At 42.4% G+C, this 22,436-nt stretch overlaps 2 protein-coding genes across 2 annotated transcripts; both read right to left on the reverse strand.

Moving 5' to 3' along the window:
* Window positions 1-992: 992 nt before the first annotated feature.
* On the reverse strand, window positions 993-9,711 carry LOC135520054 (uncharacterized). Its single transcript, XM_064945369.1, has 9 exons — window positions 9,469-9,711; window positions 7,171-7,219; window positions 6,285-6,464; window positions 5,811-5,948; window positions 5,034-5,285; window positions 4,869-4,955; window positions 2,331-2,479; window positions 1,883-1,950; window positions 993-1,591 (listed from the first exon to the last, which is right to left on the reverse strand). Exons 2-9 carry the CDS (start codon window positions 7,196-7,198, stop codon window positions 1,522-1,524), a joined length of 972 nt encoding a protein of 323 aa, XP_064801441.1. The 5' UTR covers window positions 7,199-7,219; window positions 9,469-9,711; the 3' UTR covers window positions 993-1,521.
* Window positions 9,712-10,319: 608 nt separating this feature from the next.
* Window positions 10,320-21,978, reverse strand: LOC135520053 (ubiquitin carboxyl-terminal hydrolase 5-like). Its single transcript, XM_064945368.1, is given in 21 exon segments — window positions 10,320-11,123; window positions 11,346-11,430; window positions 11,772-11,922; window positions 12,227-12,369; window positions 14,812-14,955; window positions 15,327-15,447; window positions 15,449-15,513; window positions 15,793-15,881; window positions 16,201-16,375; window positions 16,545-16,698; window positions 16,786-16,911; window positions 17,070-17,160; window positions 17,759-17,830; window positions 18,018-18,211; window positions 18,551-18,645; window positions 18,892-19,076; window positions 19,408-19,553; window positions 20,037-20,164; window positions 20,498-20,564; window positions 20,926-21,054; window positions 21,700-21,978. Coding segments are annotated over 21 exon segments (2,562 nt in total). The 5' UTR covers window positions 21,808-21,978; the 3' UTR covers window positions 10,320-11,029.
* Window positions 21,979-22,436: the final 458 nt, after the last annotated feature.

Here is a 22,436-nt window from a genome sequence, read left to right on the forward strand (position 1 = left end):
ACATGGGCTGCGTCTGAATCCACCCACCTATGTCGGCCATCCACATCTGCGGTGGAATGTAGCCGGGATACAGCAGTGTTTGTCAGACCACGAGACATCACAGAAACGTGTGTAGCGTCCGAGCGGTTTGGTCTACAAACACTATATGGAAAGGGGAGACTCTAACGAACACGATGGTGTTCTCCGTTTTGCTCTAGGGCCCCCACAAGTGTTACGGGACTCGTCTGAAGGTAATCCATACAAATGAATGGAAGTATGGAGGTTTGGAGATTTTTGTGCCAACAAAAATAAGGGGTTAAATATTTGTTAAAAAAAACGAATATATTTATTTTTTGCCATTTATGAATGTGTTACTCAAGCTGTTTCTATGAGCTATTGTAGTAAAGGTCATTTTATGAAATAATACAAACAGAATAGAATCAGAATTAGAATATAATTAAAATAATTTTTGATACCTAAAGGGGTCCTTAAATTCGAAACGATCAATGGTATGACCATCTTAAAAACAAGTGCATATGTTAGCTTAGACTTGAATTTAATAGACTTTTTCTAATACTTCTAGACTTTTGCTCAAGTTGTATTTTACTGGGTGACTTTCACTTTTACTTGAGTCCTTTTCTATTAAAGGTATCTTTACTCTTATTCAAGTATGACCATTTGGGCACCTTTAGTTTTTACACACACACACACTGCTTGTTTTTACACACACACACAGTTGTTTTTTTACTGGACTCACAACTCCAAGACGTCACTCGACATGGTTGGAGTCTACGTTGTCACTGACAGCTGTCTGCACTCCACTGCGCCAGTTAGTGAAACGCAACCACTGACAACGCCACCAGAATGTATGTAGTAGGAGGCTAAAGTAAGTGTTCAAAAAGACTCAAGTAAAACGTATACTCATTCAAAGTGAGACGAGACTCAGCGGTGCATATTATGTTTGAAATCAAACCGCAAAAAAAAAAAAAAAAAAATGCTTTATATGATCTGTATTCCTTTCAACAAGAAAACACTTTAATTTAACAGGTATATCAAATCATAACATAACAAGCGGGTATTTAAAAAAAGTAGCCATGAAAGTTGACAAAATTGTAACGTCTGTAAATATGCCACGCTGAACAATATCACAGCAAGAATCATTCTAAAACCGTGCAGTGTAAGTCTCAGGCTTTGTGTGAAAATAAATGGTCATTGAAAATGATCTAAGCACAAAGATGCAATGCAGCAGAGGATGCTCTGACAATGTGGAAAAGATGTCAGATGACATTCAATAACATATAGGTAAGAATAACAGTGTTTGTTTCTTCCTTCAACATGTGATTTTCAGTTTATATCATTTCATCATTCATATTTCTGAAACGGACATAAGCCCATTTACATTATCCCCCCCCCCTCTCTCTTTCTCTCTCTCTCCCTTGAATCTCACAAACTGTATAAGACTACTTTTCTCTCTCTCGATCATTCTTCCATCCACCCTGTGTCGTCAAGCAATCATGTTCCAGCCCATAATACTCCGCTCCATCAGCGCTGTTGCCGTGGTCCAGCCGAAGGCTTCTCTCTCTGCGTCCTCCGGGGTGGACCCTCAAGTGTGCTGTGAAATACATGTGTTACAACATTAAACTTGACGATGTATCACTAACTACTTTATATTACATAGTTCCATGTATTTCAAATATTATTTCCATAGCTAGCAAACCTGATTCAACTTGTAAACTAATCATCAAGCACTTGAATAGGCAAATCAGGTGAGCTAGTTCAGAGCTACAACAAATTGTAAAGGGGGAGGGTTTGAAAACCACTGGTCTACGTGACTGTTCAGGAATACACCGTGTGCAGAAATTCTCGTCTATGATTCTACTAGATAGAGCAATAGAGTAGCTACCGGTTACACTGGCAGTAGTCGTTGGACTTCAGGGGCACTCTGATGTTCTTCATCTTCCGGGCTCTTCTCTGAGGGAGAAAAACATGTATTGTCTTTCTCCTTCATTTGCTGTTAAGCACTCACTCCACCTGAACGTAACTAAATCAATAATTAATTGGGATATAGACATAGCCGTGGGAAGTATGGGTGCTGAGTGGGCTGCAGTACCCACTGTAAAAATCTGAATTTTAAAAATATATTAATAATATTATACTGTCTTTTCTCACAACTGCAGTGCACTAAGGCATTTACTAGTCCTGTATTAGCAGACCGATACAGCTTTCTATTGCGCTGACAATATATATTTTTTAAAGTATATATTGATCTATATATACTTATAGATCACTATGGTTTATAAGTTTGGCAGTGACATTTTCATTGATCCCTCCCCTCTAGACTGTCTCCTCACCTTCATTCTTTTGTTCCTGCGGTGCAGGAGAACAATGGTCACCAGGAGTAAGATCCCCACCAGGCATCCTGCTCCCACTGCCACCCACACCCACAGGTTTAAGCCCAGCATGGGCACCAACTCAACGGGCTGCTGGCTGTTTTTGGTACCTGAGAGACACACAACCAGGGAGCACCTCAGTGAAGACCTCGGAAGTGGCAACTCACCCTTGAAATCGTCGTATTGACGTCAATGCACGGTTGACTCGAAATTTGGCATTTCACACTTGTGGAGATAGAATTTACCATAGTTGCTTTGCTTTGATTTTATTGAATCACTTTAGATTAATTAGAAACAATACCGTTTTATTTTTTTGTAACAACCCCTCCTCCCGTCCTGAATTGACCAATGTTAAGGAGAGATTGAATAAAGTAGGAGCTTCCAATACCTTTACCATGAGGAAAATGAAACAATGAATCAGTAGTCAGTCAATCACGGACTACAGGAAGAAATCCAGCCCAGTCACGGACCAGGATGTCTTGCTCCCAGGCAGACTAAATAACTTTTTTGCCCGCTTTGAGGACAATACAGTGCCACTGACACTGCCTGCAACGGAAACATGCGGTCTCTCCTTCACTGCAGCTGAGGTGAGTAAAACATTTAAACGTGTTAACCCTCGCAAGGCTGCAGGCCCAGACGGCATCCCCAGCCGCGCCCTCAGAGCATGCGCAGACCAGCTGGCTGGTGTGTTTACGGACATATTCAATCAATCCCTATACCAGTCTGCTGTTCCCACATGCTTCAAGAGGGCCACCATTGTTCCTGTTCCCAAGAAAGCTAAGGTAACTGAGCTAAACGACTACCGCCCCGTAGCACTCACCGTCATCATGAAGTGCTTTGAGAGGCTAGTCAAGGACCATATCACCTCCACCCTACCTGACACCCTAGACCCACTCCAATTTGCTTACCGCCCAAGTAGGTCCACAGACGATGCAATCTCAACCACACTGCACACTGCCCTAACCCATCTGGACAAGAGGAATACCTATGTGAGAATGCTGTTCATCGACTACAGCTCAGCATTCAACACCATAGTACCCTCCAAGCTCGTCATCAAGCTCGAGACCCTGGGTCTCGACCCCGCCCTATGCAACTGGGTACTGGACTTCCTGACGGGCCGCCCCAGGTGGTGAGGGTAGGTAACAACATCTCCTCCCCACTGATCCTCAACACTGGGGCCCCACAAGGGTGCGTTCTGAGCCCTCTCCTGTACTCCCTGTTCACCCACGACTGCGTGGCCACGCACGCCTCCAACTCAATCATCAAGTTTGCGGACGACACAACAGTGGTAGGCTTGATTACCAACAACGACGAGACGGCCTACAGGGAGGAGGTGAGGGCCCTCGGAGTGTGGTGTCAGGAAAATAACCTCACACTCAACGTCAACAAAACTAAGGAGATGATTGTGGACTTCAGGAAACAGCAGAGGGAACACCTCCCTATCCACATCGATGGAACAGTAGTGGAGAGAGTAGCAAGTTTTAAGTTCCTCGGCATACACATCACAGACAAACTGAATTGGTCCACTCACACAGACAGCATCGTGAAGAAGGCACAGCAGCGCCTTTTCAACCTCAGGAGGCTGAAGAAATTCGGCTTGTCACCAAAAGCACTCACAAACTTCTACAGATGCACAATCGAGAGCATCCTGGCGGGCTGTATCACCGCCTGGTACGGCAACTGCTCCGCCCTCAACCGTAAGGCTCTCCAGAGGGTAGTGAGGTCTGCACAACGCATCACCGGGGGCAAACTACCTGCCCTCCAGGACACCTACACCACCCGATGTTACAGGAAGGCCATAAAGATCATCAAGGACATCAACCACCCGAGCCACTGACTGTTCACCCCGCTATCATCCAGAAGGCGAGGTCAGTACAGGTGCATCAAAGCTGGGACCGAGAGACTGAAAAACAGCTTCTATCTCAAGGCCATCAGACTGTTAAACAGCCACCACTAACATTGAGTGGCTGCTGCCAACACACTGACACTGACTCAACTCCAGCCACTTTAATAATGGGAATTGATGGGAAATGATGTAAATATATCACTAGCCACTTTAAACAATGCTACCTTATATAATGTTACTTACCCTACATTGTTCATCTCATATGCATACGTATATACTGTACTCTATATCATCGACTGCATCCTTATGTAAGACATGTATCACTAGCCACTTTAACTATGCCACTTTGTTTACATACTCATCTCATATGTATATACTGTACTCGATACCATCTACTGTATCTTGCCTATGCTGCTCTGTACCATCACTCATTCATATATCCTTATGTACATATTCTTTATCCCCTTACACTGTGTATAAGACAGTAGTTTAGGAATTGTTAGTTAGATTACTTGTTGGTTATTACTGCATTGTCGGAACTAGAAGCACAAGCATTTCGCTACACTCGCATTAACATCTGCTAACCATATGTATGTGACAAATAAAATTTGATTTGATTGGATTTGATTCGTTCACAAAGTAGTGATACTCACAGTGATGGCAAGTAGTCACTGTGTTTACATCAGAGTTAGGTCCACTGTGCCCCTGCCCATCATCTTGGCCCTTGTTCGGCCTCAAACCTAGGAGAGAAAAGACAAAAGCATTGTTATATTCATTACTGCCATGTTGTATTGGGGATGCTACCACCTATTACCTACTTCTCACGTTGATGGTCTGAGTCTCTTTGTGTGTCTTCTCATCCTGAGTAATCTGACATGTCCATTCTCCTGTGTCTGACAGGGCCACAGAGCTGAAAGAGACATTCCTAGAGCCAGGTCGTCCAGGGGCCCCTTCCACCTTTCCACCTGGACTAACCCACTCCACACTGGGCAAGGGATCCACTCCTGTCACCTGGCACTCGAGGATAGCATTGTTGCCTTCGTTGAGTTCATTGGAGGGGTGGACCTTGACTGGTTCAGACAGGGGGGGGGGAGAGAGGGAGGAAGGGAGAGGGATGAAGGGAGAGGGAAAATAAAGAGGGAGGGGTAGAGTATGAAAAGAAAGCGAGGAGGAAAAGATAGGGAGGGAAAAGACAGAGGGAGAAATGTCTAATGGGAACACAGAAGCTTTTGCCAGATGAATTCTGCCATTAGAATTTACCTCTGGTGCAGATCTGGGTTCAAATACAATTTTAAATCTTTTAAATACTTTGAGTATTTGCTTTAGCCTGCCTTGAGTGCTAATTGGGTGAGGATTGCATTTTTGAGACGTTTCTATTGGTTCCATTGCAACATGGAAGCTCAATCAAGCACAGATACAGCATTTGAAATGATTTCAAGTAGTATTTGAACCCAGATTTGCTTGGGTGGGTTCATTCAAATGTACTAGCAATAATAATATCACTTCACTATCACTGCTATAAAAACTGCTAGTTTGCAGGACTGGTGTCCACATTCACTTGCTGGACACCCCCATAACCCTATGATGAGTGACACCTGTGACAATGTTGAGTCTGTGATCCATGTCTTTCCCGTCCACCTTACAGATGTAAAGTCCGGCATCACCATCATTTAGAGCAGAGATTTCCAGCCGGTTCCGTCTCACTTTCGCCCTTTCAACCATGGGAGCATTTCCTGACATGAGGAAAAGACAAGGGCTATAATGAACACGTACAAAACAGCATTTGTTTTACAGCATAAGATCTATGCAGTATTTTAGGAAACACTTCTTTAAATTTTACTAGGCAGGTCAGTTAAGAACAAACTCTTATTTTCAATGATGGCCTCAGAACAGTGGGTTAATTGCATATTCATGGGAAGAACAACAGATTCGTACCTTGTCAGCTCAGGGTTTTGAACTTACAACCTTTCGGTTAGTAGTCCAACGCTCTAACCACTAGGCTACCCTGCCACCCCTTTTTTCATGAAATAACCAATTTATTTATTTGTAATGACCTATTTTCTATCCACCTTTCCGCTCTTTGCCACTCTTCCCAAAATAATCCACGATGAGCACAGATTCACTTCCACCCACAGCTTTATGACTCCACTCCATATCCTTGTTAGACGTCTTGACTCCACAATCAATATTGACAGGCAGACCAATTCTCTTGTAGATCACCTCACCCACCACATGGAGAATACACAGGGCTGAGCAGAGAGAGAGAGAGAGAGAGAGAGAGAGAGAGAGAGAGAGAGAGAGAGAGAGAGAGAGAGAGAGAGAGAGAGAGAGAGTACTGCAATCACTTTATTATTATTAAAGTGCTTCTGTTACTAGAATTATAATATATTATTAACTTTCCATTTCAATAAAGCATACTGAATTGAAATGTAATTGATAGAGAGAGATTAATCTGTTTATTTCTTTTCCCTTTCATACTTGAACTATTTGCACATTGTTTCAACACTGTACATAGCCAATAATATAACATTTGAAATGTATATATTATTTTAAAACTTTTGTGAGTGTAATGTTTACTGTTAATTTCTGATTGTTTTATTTCCCTTGTTTATTTCCCTTCTGTTTATTGTCTATTCCACTTGCTTTGGCAATGTTTCCCATGCCAATAAAGCCCTTTGAGTTTAATAGAAAGAGAGAGAAGAGACAGGTGTGTGTGTGTGTGTGTGTGTGTGTGTGTGTGTGTGTGTGTGTGTGTGTGTGTGTGTGTGTGTGTGTGTGTGTGTGTGTGTGTGTGTGTGTGTGTGTGTGTGTGTGTGTGTGTGTGTGTGTGTGCGTGCGTGCGTGCGTGCGCGTGCGTGCGTGCGTGTGTGTGTGTGTGTGAGGGGTAAAAGTAAGAGTAAAATGAATACAACAACATTTTAAAATTTCAATCATGTAGTGTAGATCTTTACCCACCGAACACAAACCAGGAGAAAGTCTTCATATTGGACCTTTTATCTGAAATCTGGAATGCAAATTTAAATTACGTTCATGCAGTCAAAATGCATAGAACATTTTAAGGAGAGATTGACTGTTTTGAAACAAATATAAAATGTCAAATATATTCTATAAAAATTATCTTTGTTTGGCTTAAGTATATTTCTAAGTAGAGTTTAATCAAGACTTTAAAACTAGACTTAGACTTTATGTTCTTACATGTGCTTCTGTTTGAGCGAACTTGTGGTTTCTAACCACATGGCTACTTCCTCTCTCTCTCTCTCTCTAACATTTATATATGTATAAAAGATGAAAACATCTGTGAAAAAAAAGTAAAAAGAGTCAAATGTTTCTTTGCATGACTAGAGATGTGATGATAGTTTTCTGAGCAGGGCTAGATTATTTTCTATCTTTTCATTATCTTCAGAATTTACTCCAAACATTTGACACATTTCAAAGGAACAGGTAGATCTATATATAATAACATGAATACGCATATAGGCCTCTCTTAACGATAACAACAAAACATATGTAATGAACTGTGATTGAGTATATAAATATGTATAATCATCATCACCATTATTATCGAAACACGCAAATATGAAAATCATTAGTCTATATCAGAGCAAAATACAAATAACTTTGTGCCTTACCTCATAGATCAGAGATAGAAGTCCCAGTAAATAAATTAACAGAAAATAGACAACAAAGGTGGTAAATATTCTAATTTACAGTATAATATTAGTTACATATCTTCAAGAATGATATCCCTCTGAAGATGGTTTTTTGAATAACAACAAGTGATCTATCACTCCACAATTGTTTTAGTAAATAGTAATTATATATAATTAACTCATTTTCACTATTTGTTTCATTCAGATTGATCGTAATAACTTATTAGAGCTGTATTAGTAGTGGGGCAATGCTTTACCATTTAACAATATTCACCTTTTGCTTGAGCAACTTAATTAAATGAAGACCCATTTATTTATAATGATACCGTATGCCTACTTGAAATCGGCATTTCATACTTTATCAGGTGTTTGATATCGATGTAATTCTTAACACTATCTTTGATAACTTTAAAATATTCAATTATTCCACAAAGCCTATATCTGAATGCCATGCTATTCACAGAGGTGAATTATAGGCTACTTTAAAATGTACTAATCATCTTTATTATGAACCACCTGTAATCAAATGAAACATTTGACAAAATTGCATTAGCCTAATAATTCTTATATTCGTATCATGGTGTATCATCTCACTCGGATTAACTCACAAACAGTGATAGGCGACAGGCCATTATTGTTGGTATTGTGTAGGCTATTGAGTAGGCTGTTAATCTATGGTTGCTTTATTGGCAAAGAAGTAGCCTAACAAATAAAAACATGGCTAAAAACATAGATGTTGCTCGATAAGAGCCTATCCTATAATATCTCATCGATGTACTATTGATCAAGAGCTATTCATTTGCTGTAGCTTTTCTTTTTTTTTCTTCTTTTTTTTACATTTCTTTGTGTGTTATGGAACATTCTAATAACCTACTGATGATTGTGGTGATTCAACAGTTTTAAGGCCAGGCTGAAATGACATTTTTGCATCTACCTATCAGTTTTGAGATTTGTTGGTGTTTTGGTCAGATAATATTTGTATTTTCAAAACTTGATGATAATTGAGATTTTCTTTAGTTAATCATACTACCATCATAAACATTTTAATGCATTTTAAAGACTTTAAAATCGACATACATCAATATTTTCAAAAGCTCACTACATTAAATGACAGATAATTTAAATGTCCATTTCATAGAGAATGTCACAAACTGGACTGACTATGTTTAGTAACTTACTTTGAAGAGATGGTGATTCGGTCTAAATAGGCGTTTGGTAGTCTAAGTCAGACTCTTCCCACACCCCAACTAAGAAGCATCTGCGTTAATCAAATTTTAGTCCGGTCCGGGAGTGTCTATACAAAATGACTCCAACATATTTAGGCTGGTTTCGTCCAGAAAAATGGATCTGCGCAATATGCAAATATGATATACTGCGTAATTTGCATATTTGTAAAACATATTTCTGGAGAAATGTAATATATTTTTTTGTATTATATTTGTGTCTAAATTCAACCGGTAAAAGTTGATTATCCTTCCCCTCTCCCTTCAACATTTCCCACGAAATAAAAATAAAGCTCCTCTTCTCTCTGGGTAAAAAAAAAAAACATATAGCCCAAGCAAGTGAACTAGCTCCGACAAGCATATGGGAACATTAATATTACCTGATCTGTAATTCACCTGAAATTGATTCTATAAACGTCTTCGGTTACAAAAATCTGAGAAAAAAACACTTTGTCCTTTCGCGAAAATACACTAATGAGTATGCTTTGAGGATAGTGACGGAGTAGAGCGGAAGAGATCGAGAAATGCGTCTGCACTTTGGAAAGATTGTGGGTTTACGCATGCTACTTGCCTGCGCCTTCTTTGCAAACTCCTTATTTGATTCTGTATTCACCTTCCACCAGTGACCCAACTTCATAGGAAATGGGCTCCTTACTAAGAGTCCAATCTGCAAAATCTGCTGTTTATGGGAAACATTGCATTTGCGCAGAATCAATAGTAGCCTACTTTAATAAAAGTCTACCTTGTAAAACCACGCTATTAAACCAAATAAAAGTAGGATATTACATTTTTTCTGGCCGATCATCAAAATAAATTGAATGGCAAAACTGATATTCAATGAGATGGCCTTGGGTCTTCCAGGCATGTGGCCATGAAGATATACACACCCACAAGACTACTAAATTAGTTCTTAGAAGAGCATAGTAGCAGCAAACATAAAATGGGCCAAAATGTAGTATGGTGGCAGGTGTAACTGATATCAACCAATTAACCCCCACAACGATCCCACTCCCACCCTGTGATGAAGACAAGACCTATGGTTGCACTCTCACTACTTGTCACTGGCATGTAACAGCCCTCTGGAAGATGTTGAGTCTGTGGCCTGATGCCAGTGCAGAGCACCATGACTAACCAGGTATCCCCGGCTCCTCAGCAAGAGCCTGAATATAAGGACCCAGCGCAGCATGGCCACTAGTCGCATCCATCTCAACACAATCACACAACAAGCAGAGACACAAAGACATCTTTATTTGTCAGAGCAGAAGTAACAAAGGAATTCATTTGAGCAAAATAAACCAAACTAAAATCAGCCAGATATCACCCTCACCACACTTGAAAGAACAACCCGTTTAGTTTTTATTTTACTTTATTTAGTTGTTGTTTTTTAAATACAAATGTAATTTTTTTGTATTTTATTAACCTTTTCCTCTATTACTGTGGATGCCAAACTTATGAAAATGCCATGTTGGAACACAGAAGGGGGAGAGAAGGGAGGCAGTGCTTGGCTTAAGAAGCAATAACAATACAACGGATGCTAGTCAATAAGTGGCATGTTGTTCAGGGAAGAGGGGGGGCGGGAACATTGTTGCCATAGACACTGTATAATGATTACCAGTATCTATCACGAGTTGATTGGTGTCAGTTGCAAGATGAGTATAGACTTAGAAGGGGTGAATACATCAGCAGCCTTCCACCAACACTACTGTGTTTGTAAAAAGTGGAAGGGTGGGGGGGGGGGGAACTTCTCCTTTAAAACACCCCATCCATTCCACCTGCCTGTGTCTGCGTACATAGCTGTGGGAAAAGTGTATTTATTTAAACCCTACATTTGTCAGTTCAGAAGCGTGTGTCAGAGCATTCTAGCTCAGTGTGTGACAGTGTGTATATGTGCATGTTGGCGACCCTCTTCCCCTCCCTAAGTGAAAGTCTGCCCCCCTCCGTTCACTCGGTGACTCTCCGGTAGAAGTAGAGGTAACCCAGGTCCTTGGGCGGCTTCTCTGAGGCACACACTTTCTGATCGTTAAAGATAACCCACCTGAGAGAGAGAGACAGAGCAAGAGAGAGAGAGCGAGAGAAGAGAAAAAGACAGACATGAGAACACAAGAAAAAAGCACTTTAAAGCTTTGTCTAGATTGTTATAACCACAGAATCTCATCAGCAACACCGTGCACCACAGAAGTGGGCATTAAGTAGAATGACATTCATTTATAAAAGGAGTGGTTTCTTCTATATGAAATGGAGAGAGAATGGCGCTTACTGTTGGTCCTTCTTGATGTGGCAGACGTAGTGGCCACACATAGTGCTCGTGCCCATGTGACTGATGAAGGCAAACAGTTCATACTCTGGAAGAGAGGGAGGGGAGGATAGAGGAGAAAAGGGAAGATGTACATAGTAGAGACATCAGTGACAGTGAATCTATACTGCAATTTGACATAAACCTGAATACAGGGTTTTTCAAATTGAAAGACATGGACAGACAAGAATTTGGAGTCTGTGTGCATTGTCAAAATACATTTAATATGCTTTCCACAAAGAAAACCAATAAATGTTGAGGTGGAAAAAATTAAGTATATTCTTTGTTTTCCCGGGAGTGCGTACATAGATGCTTTGAAGAGAATATTAAAATATGTTCAAACGTCCAACTCAAACTGGACCCACCCCCTTCCTCTCGCTGTTGACTTACTGCCTGGTCCGTCTCGGACTTTAGGCCCCGGAGGGGGCTCCCTGAACCCCTCACTCTCGGCAGCCGAGCGGCCCCCCTCCGAAACCTCCATGGACTCTAGATCATCCAGGTGGGAGAAGATCCAGTCCACGGCGCGCTCTAGGACATTACTCTGGAAGAGGAGAAGGATAGGAGAGACCACTTGGTTTAAGGTTGGAGACCTGACCAGCAGCACAAATGAAGAATGCATGTGTGAACGTCAACTGTGTGCTAGAATAGAGTATATTGTGCCAAAGGTCTAATCATACCTGTAAATTACACGAGGTGAATACAGCTACTGAGCATGTGCGAAATCTCTCTGCAGTTTTTGTATTATTTTTTAAACCAACATCAAGGAGTTCGGTCACTACAGCAGTGCTAGACATGAAGGGGAGTTTATTAAATTCATAGTAATGGTAAGGGAAACACCGTCTCACCGTGGCCCTCAGTGCTCGCGTGGCCTGGTCTCGGCTGAAGCCCATGGAGACAATGGTTGCTAGGTGCTCCTCAGAAATGCTCTCTGTGGGCGTGGTCCCGGGAGCGGAGCTGGTGCCCGGCAACACCAAGGGAGCGGAGAAATCTGCAGCCAATCACAGGGAACGTGAATATAATGTACATAATGAAATCAATTACATGCTGTCGTGAAATTACCATTGTAAAACATGAGTAAGAAATTATGAACTGGTTCTACTTCATGTTCAAACACATGGCAGTCCATACCATTTAACTTACGCTTTATAACACCTACTCATTCCAAGGGTTTTTTCTTTATTTTTTGCTATTTTCTACATTGTAGAATAGTAAAGACATCAAACTATGAAATAACACATACGGAATCATGTAGTAACCAAAAAAAAAAGTGTTCAACAAATCAAAAATATATTTTATATTTGAGATTCTTCAAATAGCAAGCGGATAGCCCTATTTGGTAAAATATCAAGTCCATATTATGGCAAGAACAGCTCAAATAAACAAAGAGAAACGACAGTCCACCATTACATTCAGACATGAAGGTCAGTCAATAAGGAACATTTCAAGAACTTTGAAAGTTTCATCAAGTGCAGTCGCAAAAACCATCAATGGCTATGATGAATCTGGCTCTCATGAGGACCGCCACAGGAAAGGAAGACCCAGAGTTAACTCTGCTTCAGAGGGTAAGTTCATTCGAATTACCAGCATCAGAAATTGCAGTCCAAATAAATGCTTCACAGAGTTCAAGTAAGAGACACATCTCAACATCAACTGATCAGAGGAGACTGTGTGAATCTGGCCTTCATGGTCAAATTGCTGCAAAGAACCCACTACTAAAGGACATCAATAAGAAGAAGAGACTTCCTTGGGCCAAGAAACACAAGCAATGGACATTAGACCGGTGGAAATGTGTCTTTTGGTCTGGAGTCCAAGTTTGAGATTTTTGGATCAAACCGCCGTGTCTTTGTGAGATGGCCCTGAATTTGTCTGAACCATCTCAGTGTTTTTACTTCCAATAGGGTGCTTCCCCTTTAATTCACAATTAAATAGCCAGCATCAGCTGCGCAAAAGTGGGGTTGTGATGGTGGTGCGAATGTGTTCAACCCTCAGTTCTGAAGCTTCTTTACGCTGTTTGTTTTGTTGTATTTAAAAAGTGTGCTTTGTAGCCTTGTCTCAACTTTAACCCGGATCCACTCATTTTTTTCCTTTGGACGACACATCTCAGTTGGTCTCAGCTGTTTCGTCGTGGCCTTTCTCCGCTGGAGATCTGTTGGCGGATTGGATTGTCTGACTGACCGATTGACTACAACTATATTTTATACGGTATTTCATTTGTTTTAGTGTGATGTATACCGTGATGATTTATGTGGTCAGTTGTAGTTGAAGACTTATTGAGAATTGATACTCTTTATGGTTGTGTGGTAAAAGAGTTATTGATTGTATGATTGAGACTGGGTTTACTCTACACTTTTATGAATGGACAAACATTGCGTGACTAAGGTCACTTGAGTTCCCTGAACTCCTTTACCGGGCTGGACTCTTGTAGGCCCGAGGTACTGGACTTTTCTTGAGGAACCAGAGCTCGTTGTTTGTTTTATTATGTGTGTGATCATTTATGTTGGTAATACAACCCACGCAAAAGAATAAAGCTGTTTTGAAGCTATTTCTAATGTTTTATGGGTTTATGAAAAGTGTATGTCCATCCTGACTTTTACATGAGTCCTTTGTATTGGTGTAGACTTGACGGACCAGATGGGACTCATTTCCTCCCAAACCAAAAGGAGACATCAATATTTTCCCTGGTAGGCACAACCTACCTGGTACCCCTATAAACAATAACCTCAAGTCAAAACCGTTACACGCGGTTTGGGTGAACTGATGATCTCCGCATGTGTGGTTCCCACCGTAAAGCATGGAGGTGTTATGGTGCTTTGCTGGTGACACTGTCAGTGATTTATTTAGAATTCAAGGCACACTTAACCAGCATGGCTACCACAGCATCCTGCAGCGATACGTCGTCCCACCTGGTTTGCGCTTAGTAGGACTATAATTTGTTTTTCAACAGGACAACGACCCAACACACCTCCAGGCTGTGAAAGGGCTATTTGACCAAGAAGTAGAGTGATGGAGTGCTGCACCAGATGACCTGGCATCGACAATCACCTGACCTCAACCAAATTGAAATAGTTTCGGATGAGTCAGACCGCAGATTGAAGGAAAATTAGCCAACAAGTGCTCAGCATGTGGGAACTCCTTCAAGACTGTTGGAAAAGCATTCCAGGTGAAGCTGGTTGAGAGAATGCCAAGAGCGTGCAAAGCTGTCAAGGCAAAGGGTGGCTATATGAAGAATCTCAAATAAAATATATTTTGATTTGTTTACGACATGATTCCATATGTGTTATTTCATAGTTTTGATGTCTTCACTATTATTTTACAATGTTTTTTGACCGGTAGTGTACATTTCTCAACAAACACCACCCAATTACAGCCCTCCATGACAGACACACGTGTTTTCTGGTATATTTGGCAAAACTGATCCTCCGGAACCTACCTGGGTCGTCCATGTGGCCCATGACCCAGTTCATGGCTGCGTCGATTCCAGTATTCCCAGTATAGTACACAGCCTTCCTGCAGGCCTCCAGTGGGAATCCCATCTCACACAACTGGGATACGGTAGAGTCATCCAGGACTGGGGCTGAGAGAGCGAGGAGGGGAGAGGGTCTAATTATATGGATGCACTCCACAGACGGCAGCAACAATACGGATGTCATGAATGGTCCTAACAACTGCTGAGAAACTGGACATTTGGAGACAGCCAACGTAATAAAAGCACTTTGGCACACCACATTAAACTCATTCTGGACAATAAGAGTAAAACCAAGTCTCTTTCCCACCATAGGATTGAAATGATAACTCACATCACCTCACTGAAAATACAAAACCAAAATTCAAAAAGGTGTAAACACAAAAACATGGAGAAAACATAAGAGGGAAAGAAGAAAAGGAAAATATGACGACGGAACGAAGGGATGAAGGAAGGAAAGATCAGAAAGGAGAGAGACTGACACAGTAGTGGGGAGTAGAGCGAGTCGTCCTCCTCGTTGCCGTGGGAACCCAGGATACCTTTGACCTCCACGTCAGGGGTCATGAGAGGGGGTGGGGCCACCTCTGGCAGAAGCTCCTCTCCCTGGCTGCTGGCCGGTCCCACGGAGCGCAGTCAGGTCCAGCGTGTCGGGAACGTCGATGCTCACGTCTGCAGGGACAAACAAACATCTATTTAGTTGACAGGAACTGTGCCACATTCATCCCACATTTCAGTTCTCACATTAATGGAAAAGTAATTTAAAAATGTGTGGTTCCTTGGACTTGTCAAGCAACTACAATGGAATTTCCCACTTGAATTGAACCAATGTCGTCTGTGATAACCCATAGATGTAGATGTTGCATGTGTATGTAAATTAAAATAAAATGGTATTCAATACAGAAGATCATGTCGACCTTGTTTACACTGTGTGCAGAGCAGACTACTCACCTAGTTTCTTGGGGACCCAGTCCTGTCCAAAAGTGAACTTCTTAACCTGGATAACCATGTGGTCAGGGAAAGAGGCAAAGCGTGTGGTCCTGAAAGAGGGATGAAGCGGGAGCGAGACTAATTACAAACTACATTTTCCCTTGGAAAATGCATTGATGGGATGATTTAATTCAGAGTTTTCCAACTACAGTACCCCAGTACAGCACACGTTTTTGTTGGACCCCCAGACAAGCTCACCTCATTCAACTCATTGAGGGCTTGATGACAAGTTGAATCAGGCGTGCCTGTCCGGGGCTATTACAAAAATGTGTGCCATTGTGGGTACTCGTGGACTGGAGTTGGGAAAGACATTTAATTGACTGGGAAACTGATTGATAGATTGACAAACTGAGTAAATCGTGTGCGTACTTGGTGGCGGTGGTCTTGGCCTGCGCGGCGGAGCTCCAGAAGTCTGTGAGCGTCTCCGGTTCGCTGAGAGCCGCCATGCACGCTGTGAACGGGATACAGGCTCGCACTGGCGCGGGGGGAGGGGCTCCCGACGAGTCTGCCTCCTCACGCCGACGCTCAGCCTCCTGCAGCTCCTCTGATGGAGAGAGGGAGGGATAATTGATGTATTCAATTTAAATAAATGTTATTTTGTGAAGAATATATTTGACTTATAAAAACTTGTTGGTTGACTTATTTAACAAGGCTTCAATAAAAACCAAGGGAATTGACACAATAACAAACTACATTCCCCATGAGCCCCTCACCTGTGTTGGTGGCCTGGTCCATGGGCACAGGTAGCTGGAGGATGTAGTCCACCCTCTGCGTGTACTTTGCTTTCTGTGACTGCTGACAGACGATCCTCTCCTCTACCAGGAAACGGAAGGCTTCAGATGGGTTCACCCCCGAACGACAGTTTCTCTGAGGTAGTTAATAAAACAAAACTAAGAAAAGGGGGGACAACAGAGGGGGAGGGGGAACTGATGACAGAAGATGGAAAGACTTTACCTCCACCATATTAATGAAATGTAATAAGAACTCCTGGGCGTCTTGTTGCCGATTGGTGGAGAACTCCGGGTGGCCCCGCCCAACAAGTGCTTTGAACATACGTGCTGCTATGCCAACCTGGTCACCCTGGAAATCAAAAAATGGTTATTTAGACAATGTAAACACAACTGGAAAAACCATGTCATGTTTGGAGACAGGTGTGTGAGGCGCCAGTGCTACGGTTGCTAGCATTCCGACTTAAGAAAAACTTCTGAACAATCTTCTTGCGCTTTCCATTCACTTACTCTGGGTTCAGAGCTGGGTTCAGAACCCTCTCCTGGGTCAGGGGCTGGTTTGGAATACTCGCCCGACAACAGACCATAGCCCAGCTTTGCTCTGAAATAAGGAAGAGATGTTGAACACCAAAACAACATGGGAATAAAGTCAATTTAAGATGTATAAATAGAGGAGAATAAAAACAGGAATGACTGATCTATCCGGACAAATCCTATTTCTTAAACTAAACAGTCTTATAAATTAGGGGAAAGTGTTGAAGGAGATATGGTCTGCAGATAGGGTCGGCTTAAAAATAAGTTCTAACGATTACCATCCCCGTATCTTATCTAATGCTAGTCTTGGCCATAGAAATGGATAGTTTTTTTTCTCAGATAAGTGAACAGTTAGTGACATCTGGTGGAGAAAGGCTGACCTTCAGACAATGACCTACTGTCCATCCAAACATAACACATGCATCTCACAGTGCCAATGTGTGTGCCATTAACATTTGTATGGCAGTGTGACTAGCTTTGAATACACATGTGTGTTATAACCCTGACACTGTGATACTTCCAGACACAGGTGTGTGTAGTCTCAAGGTTGTTGGGAAAGGGCAGGTTTAATAAGCCGTTTGACGCAAAATGGATAACAACGTTAAGCTTGTGTGAGTGTGTGCATGCTACACTGAAAAATAAAAACGCATTTGATGGAAACTCACACTTGGGTTTTGAAGTCCTGGGTGGGGTCACTTGGAGCTTCATTGAAGATCTTGTCAATGTTGGAGACGTACCTGAGGCGGGGTACACACACACACACACAACAAAGGTGAGTATTTTCCAGCACTCTTTTTACAATCCGTCTCAATTGCTCTTTATCTCAGGGCCAATGGGCCCTGGTCAAAAGTAGCACACTAGAAATGGAATAGGGTTGCATCTGGGACACAGACTCAGAGGTAGAAGTGATAGACGGTTACTGACTTGCTCTGGAAGTCAGGCACGGTGAAGAGGACTTGCATGACCGAGTTGAGGTAGCAGCTGTTGCCCAGGTTCTTCATGCCGGTGAGGCCGGGGCCCGACAGAGGCCGCAGGGTGGCCCCTGACTCCTGGATTACCTCCCACTCCCCCACACGCTGGTTCACCGCTATCTCCAGCTCTGTCATCGTATGCTCCGTCTGCATGGGAGGGAGGGAAAGACAGGTGTCGAGGAGAGAGAGGAGAAACGGGGAAGGAATGGGAGTGGGGAAGACACTGACAGATGAACCAGATGGAGAGGACTAATCACACAGAGTCCCATCTCTAATTTTGTTGTTATAACACAAATATGAGCTATTGAAAATGGGGCCAGGCCAGCTTTGAACACCATTTTGTCTCTAAAAGCCCCAGTAAGGCAAGTACGGACGGAAAAGTATAGTCCATATTCATGAAAGAAAATATCGGTCACTAAAGACGACGAGTCAGGAGAGAACCTGCCCATAGAGACCCTGTATCTTTATTGATTTCGGCAGTAGTACCTTTTCCATGGTCATCATGTCGATGCCAAAGTGGGACAGGTGTTCGGGGAGCTTTGGATCCAGTACCATATCATCCTCGTCATAGGAGTACACATCTGGAAAGTCCACAGAAGCAAGTCAGACATCAAAAGCTCAAAGAATACAGCCTCTAACCAAGCTACAACTTCCTTTGAGTCCTTTTCCTTGCCAGTGTTTTGTTAATCGTTCCCTTTCAATAATTTAAGGGTGTCTATATGGATTCTGTGACTGCTGGAATATTGGGACTAGTAAGAAGTACTTGGTAAATAAAACAGAATTGTGTTGTTTCAAGTGTCCAAGTATTCGTATTGTGTTGCCATCACCTGCGCCGTCGGGGGTGATGGTACCCAGTTTGACGGCGAGAGGGTGTCCCGTCTGCTGGAAGTGCAGGAGGGCATGGTTGTTCCCCCCGGAGCCATCGAAATACCTGCGACCGCAGAACACCCTTCCGTCCGACAGGTTCATCCACAGGTTCTCCTGCAGGTCACACACCTCACACCGCCAACCACTGGAAGACAGGGATGGAGCGAAGGGAGAAAGTTGGAGAGGGGGAGAGGCAGTGAGAGAAAGGAAGAATCATCAAATGATGGAGAGGAAGACAGAGGGAGAATGAGAGATTGATTGACAGAGAAACATTTATTTAGGCTACATAGACATACATTATTTAATATATTAATTTCACCATCAGACCTTGTATATGATCCAAGTCGAGGATGAAATTAATGGACATTTATGATGCAAAAGAAGCAAAATTGTTGAGTTCCTTTAACGCTGGAATGCTCGTGATATTCTAGCCAATGCCAGCTCAGAACAACAATCGAGCCTAACAAGCCTCTCACCTGGGAGGGATCTTGGTGCCGTTGTTGAGCTGCTTGAGTTCGACGGCGTGCCGGGACTCCGCCCGCACCTCGCCGTCCCACTGCTGCACCTGCAGGGCGTGAGACACTGAGTCTGCAGACATCAGCCCCGCCATGGCTAGAGATACCTAAATGGATATAGAGAAGGTTATAAGCGGTTACAACAAGAATGCATGATCAATCTATATGAAGTGTAATACCTAGAGCAGGGGTCGACAACAGGTTGCCCACGGGACAAGACCATCCCGCTAGTGCCCCCCCCCCAAAGTTAGTTGGTCCAAAAAAATACTAAATTCAGATAAAATTAGTTTACTTTAGGAAATCTGTTCCTAAATCCTCCCCACAAAAAAGTGATAGTGTCTCAATTATTTTTAATCTCTTTTTGGGCTTAGCTGTGGCCAATTTGCAGTGTCAAAATTATAATTAATTTCCATCTCCCTGACAATTTAAAAAAAGTTTCCGATGCATACACTAACTATGAATGGATTCAAAACTACATGCCCATGGCAATGATAGGGCCTCTTTCTAAACACAGACAAACACACAACACTTAAGACATAATTAGCAAAGTTGATGCAGCACTTGAAGTGTTCACCCACAAAGTGTCTCACCCGCTCTCTCACAACATCTGGCATGGTGGCGAGGTCATCGGATGTAACTTCCTGTCTATCAGGGAAGAGGACGACCTTTACTTCCTCCTCATACTGCTCCTGCTCCACATTGAACCCTCCCTCGATCCCTGAGACAGAGAGGAGGAGGAGTGTAAATAGACATTATATCAGTTTCATTGATCTATCATGGCAGAGTAATTTCTGAAAGGTTAGGCTACAAACGGATAGAACGGAAAATGTTGGTGTCAGCGTCCCTGAAGGCTAGCCTGTGTACCAGTATGTTTAGCTATCATTCCACTCGGTGTCATATGTTAAACACATGCTCGTCATGACATGGAATACAAGGAGTGGAATGTTAGCAGAAACAGACTGGTACACAGGCTACCTGAAGGCTGCTTCGGGGTTCTTTGCACCCGCCATAGGCCCGTCTGAAAATGTGTTACTGTTAACTCTGCTGTTACCTATGGCTAATCGGGTGGGCTTCTTCTTGGGTGGGTCACCGGATCCAGAGTTCTCATCATCTTCCTTCTGGGGAAAATGACAATTCAGATTTTGTGAATTGTGGAATGTCTCCATCCACAAGAAAGGTGGTTCATTCATAGTGTATCATTTCTTATAGAGACGTTGAGCAAACCAAACAGAAGTAGCTGCCATTAAAATCAGCTGAACTGGCCTGATGGCACATTGTCATTAGATGCTGCCACTTCCCTGTCATATTGTGTAAAGGTGTATTACTTTTGTACTGTCTAGAGAGCAATAATTTTGATAACTGAAATGTGACACTCAGTGTGTTTGTTGTTTGGCCACTATTCAGCCTCAAGTGCCTCTATTGCTGGCTAGACTCTGCCAGACTTCAGTAAAAGGTTTGAAGGAACAGCGTGTAACTCACCGGAGCTTTGCGGGTCCGGGAGATGTGCAGGTAAGCCCGCTGTCCACTCCTGGTGTGGTGTCTATCCACATACTGGCTGCCGAACCCAAGGAAACTGTTCATGCACACATACAGGCCCCCTTCACTCTCCTAAAATGTATATATATGGTTTAATAATAAAAAAAATAATAATGCGAGAACAACATTAAGGTTAGTCATTACATTGGCTGTCTTGGTAACTAATTTACCCAACAACCTATTGAATGTAACCGTACAGTAGTTGAAGTTTTCCACGCGACCAACTCATAGCATTGAAGATCATCATGACAACTGACAGTGTGATTATCTAGCATGCTAACTAGCAAGTGAACTTTAGTTAGCTAAACAGTTGGAATGACACGTCAAGTGGCAGCTATAGTTAGCCAACTGGCTAACTAGCGTTAAACTTGAAATGTAACGTTGGCTAACTACGTATCGTTACTGTGAGTTCATTGACAACTGGTCATGATGATATTCGGAAATGATTAGACAACCACTGGTTACAGTAGCTAGCTAATGTTAGCTGAATGCTAAAGATGTTAGCTTGCTGGTTAACGTTTCTCAATGTAGCTACAGTAGCTAACAAGTTAACGCGTTAGCTAGCTATTGTTATGACTAGCTAACTACCAACCTAGCCAGCTGTATAACTGGTAATACACAAATAAAAATATTTTAAAAAGATCCCCAAAGAAAAAGCATATATAAAAGAGGTGTAATTCGAAGCCAATAACGTTAGACGAGAAGATGTTTACTCACCGGAGAAGAAAATGACAAGGCGCATTCGTCTTTGTGGACACGGTCCCCGGGCCTCGGAACCCGGATTGTAGACAAAACCGACATCAAAACATCGCTTACCTCCGCCATCTCACCCTAACTAATTCTGCCTTCCAGTCGGACACTTATTCCTCTGAGTTTGGACCCCAGCTTTTGATTATCCAGCTTTGACTACTGTCTGTTTGTACTGCTCTTCCCCCCTCTCTCTGTTTGTCCGTCTTCCTCCCAATGAATGGCTTGACGCCTCCCTGTTCGTGTGGACGCCAGGCCGAACGCGCATAGCACGCTCCCAGTAGCGTGATAATCGTAATATATAGAGTACAAACTACCGCACAATTATGCGATGTTGTGTTTGAAAGAGAAACATTAATTAAGTATGAATTCAGATCGCCAATGAATCAAATTTATATTAAAACGTTATTTAACTTCTAACAAAGACATGCAATAAAACGCACAGGCAAAAATAGACACCATCTGCTTATTTCACGCATAACCTTTTCAGTAATTACGGTCATGTTTAAGGACTGGCGATGTCTGGGTTTTTTAAAGCACCAAATGAACTACTACCACCGCCTGGGTGGAAAGAGAACTTCACACAAACCCCAAATATGGCAATGAAATTGTCTATTCATTGTAATTAATAGACTATGGAAAAAAGATACAGGATTGGATGTGTCATATCAGCAGCCACATTTAATGCTGATTAACAAATGACTTTG

Source organism: Oncorhynchus masou, chromosome 29 (genome assembly GCF_036934945.1).
Source record: "Oncorhynchus masou masou isolate Uvic2021 chromosome 29, UVic_Omas_1.1, whole genome shotgun sequence".
In the NCBI taxonomy this organism is placed as follows: Eukaryota; Metazoa; Chordata; class Actinopteri; order Salmoniformes; family Salmonidae; genus Oncorhynchus; species Oncorhynchus masou.

Coding starts and splice junctions, on each gene's coding strand:
- LOC135520054 (XM_064945369.1), bottom strand. CDS start 7,198: ATGAAGACTTTCTCCTGGTTTGTGTTCG. Junction 1,951..2,330: donor GCAGGAACAAAAGAATGAAG/GTGAGGAGACAG, acceptor TTTCTCCCTCAG/AGAAGAGCCCGGAAGATGAA. Junction 1,592..1,882: donor GACTACTGCCAGTGTAACCG/GTAGCTACTCTA, acceptor TGTATTTCACAG/CACACTTGAGGGTCCACCCC.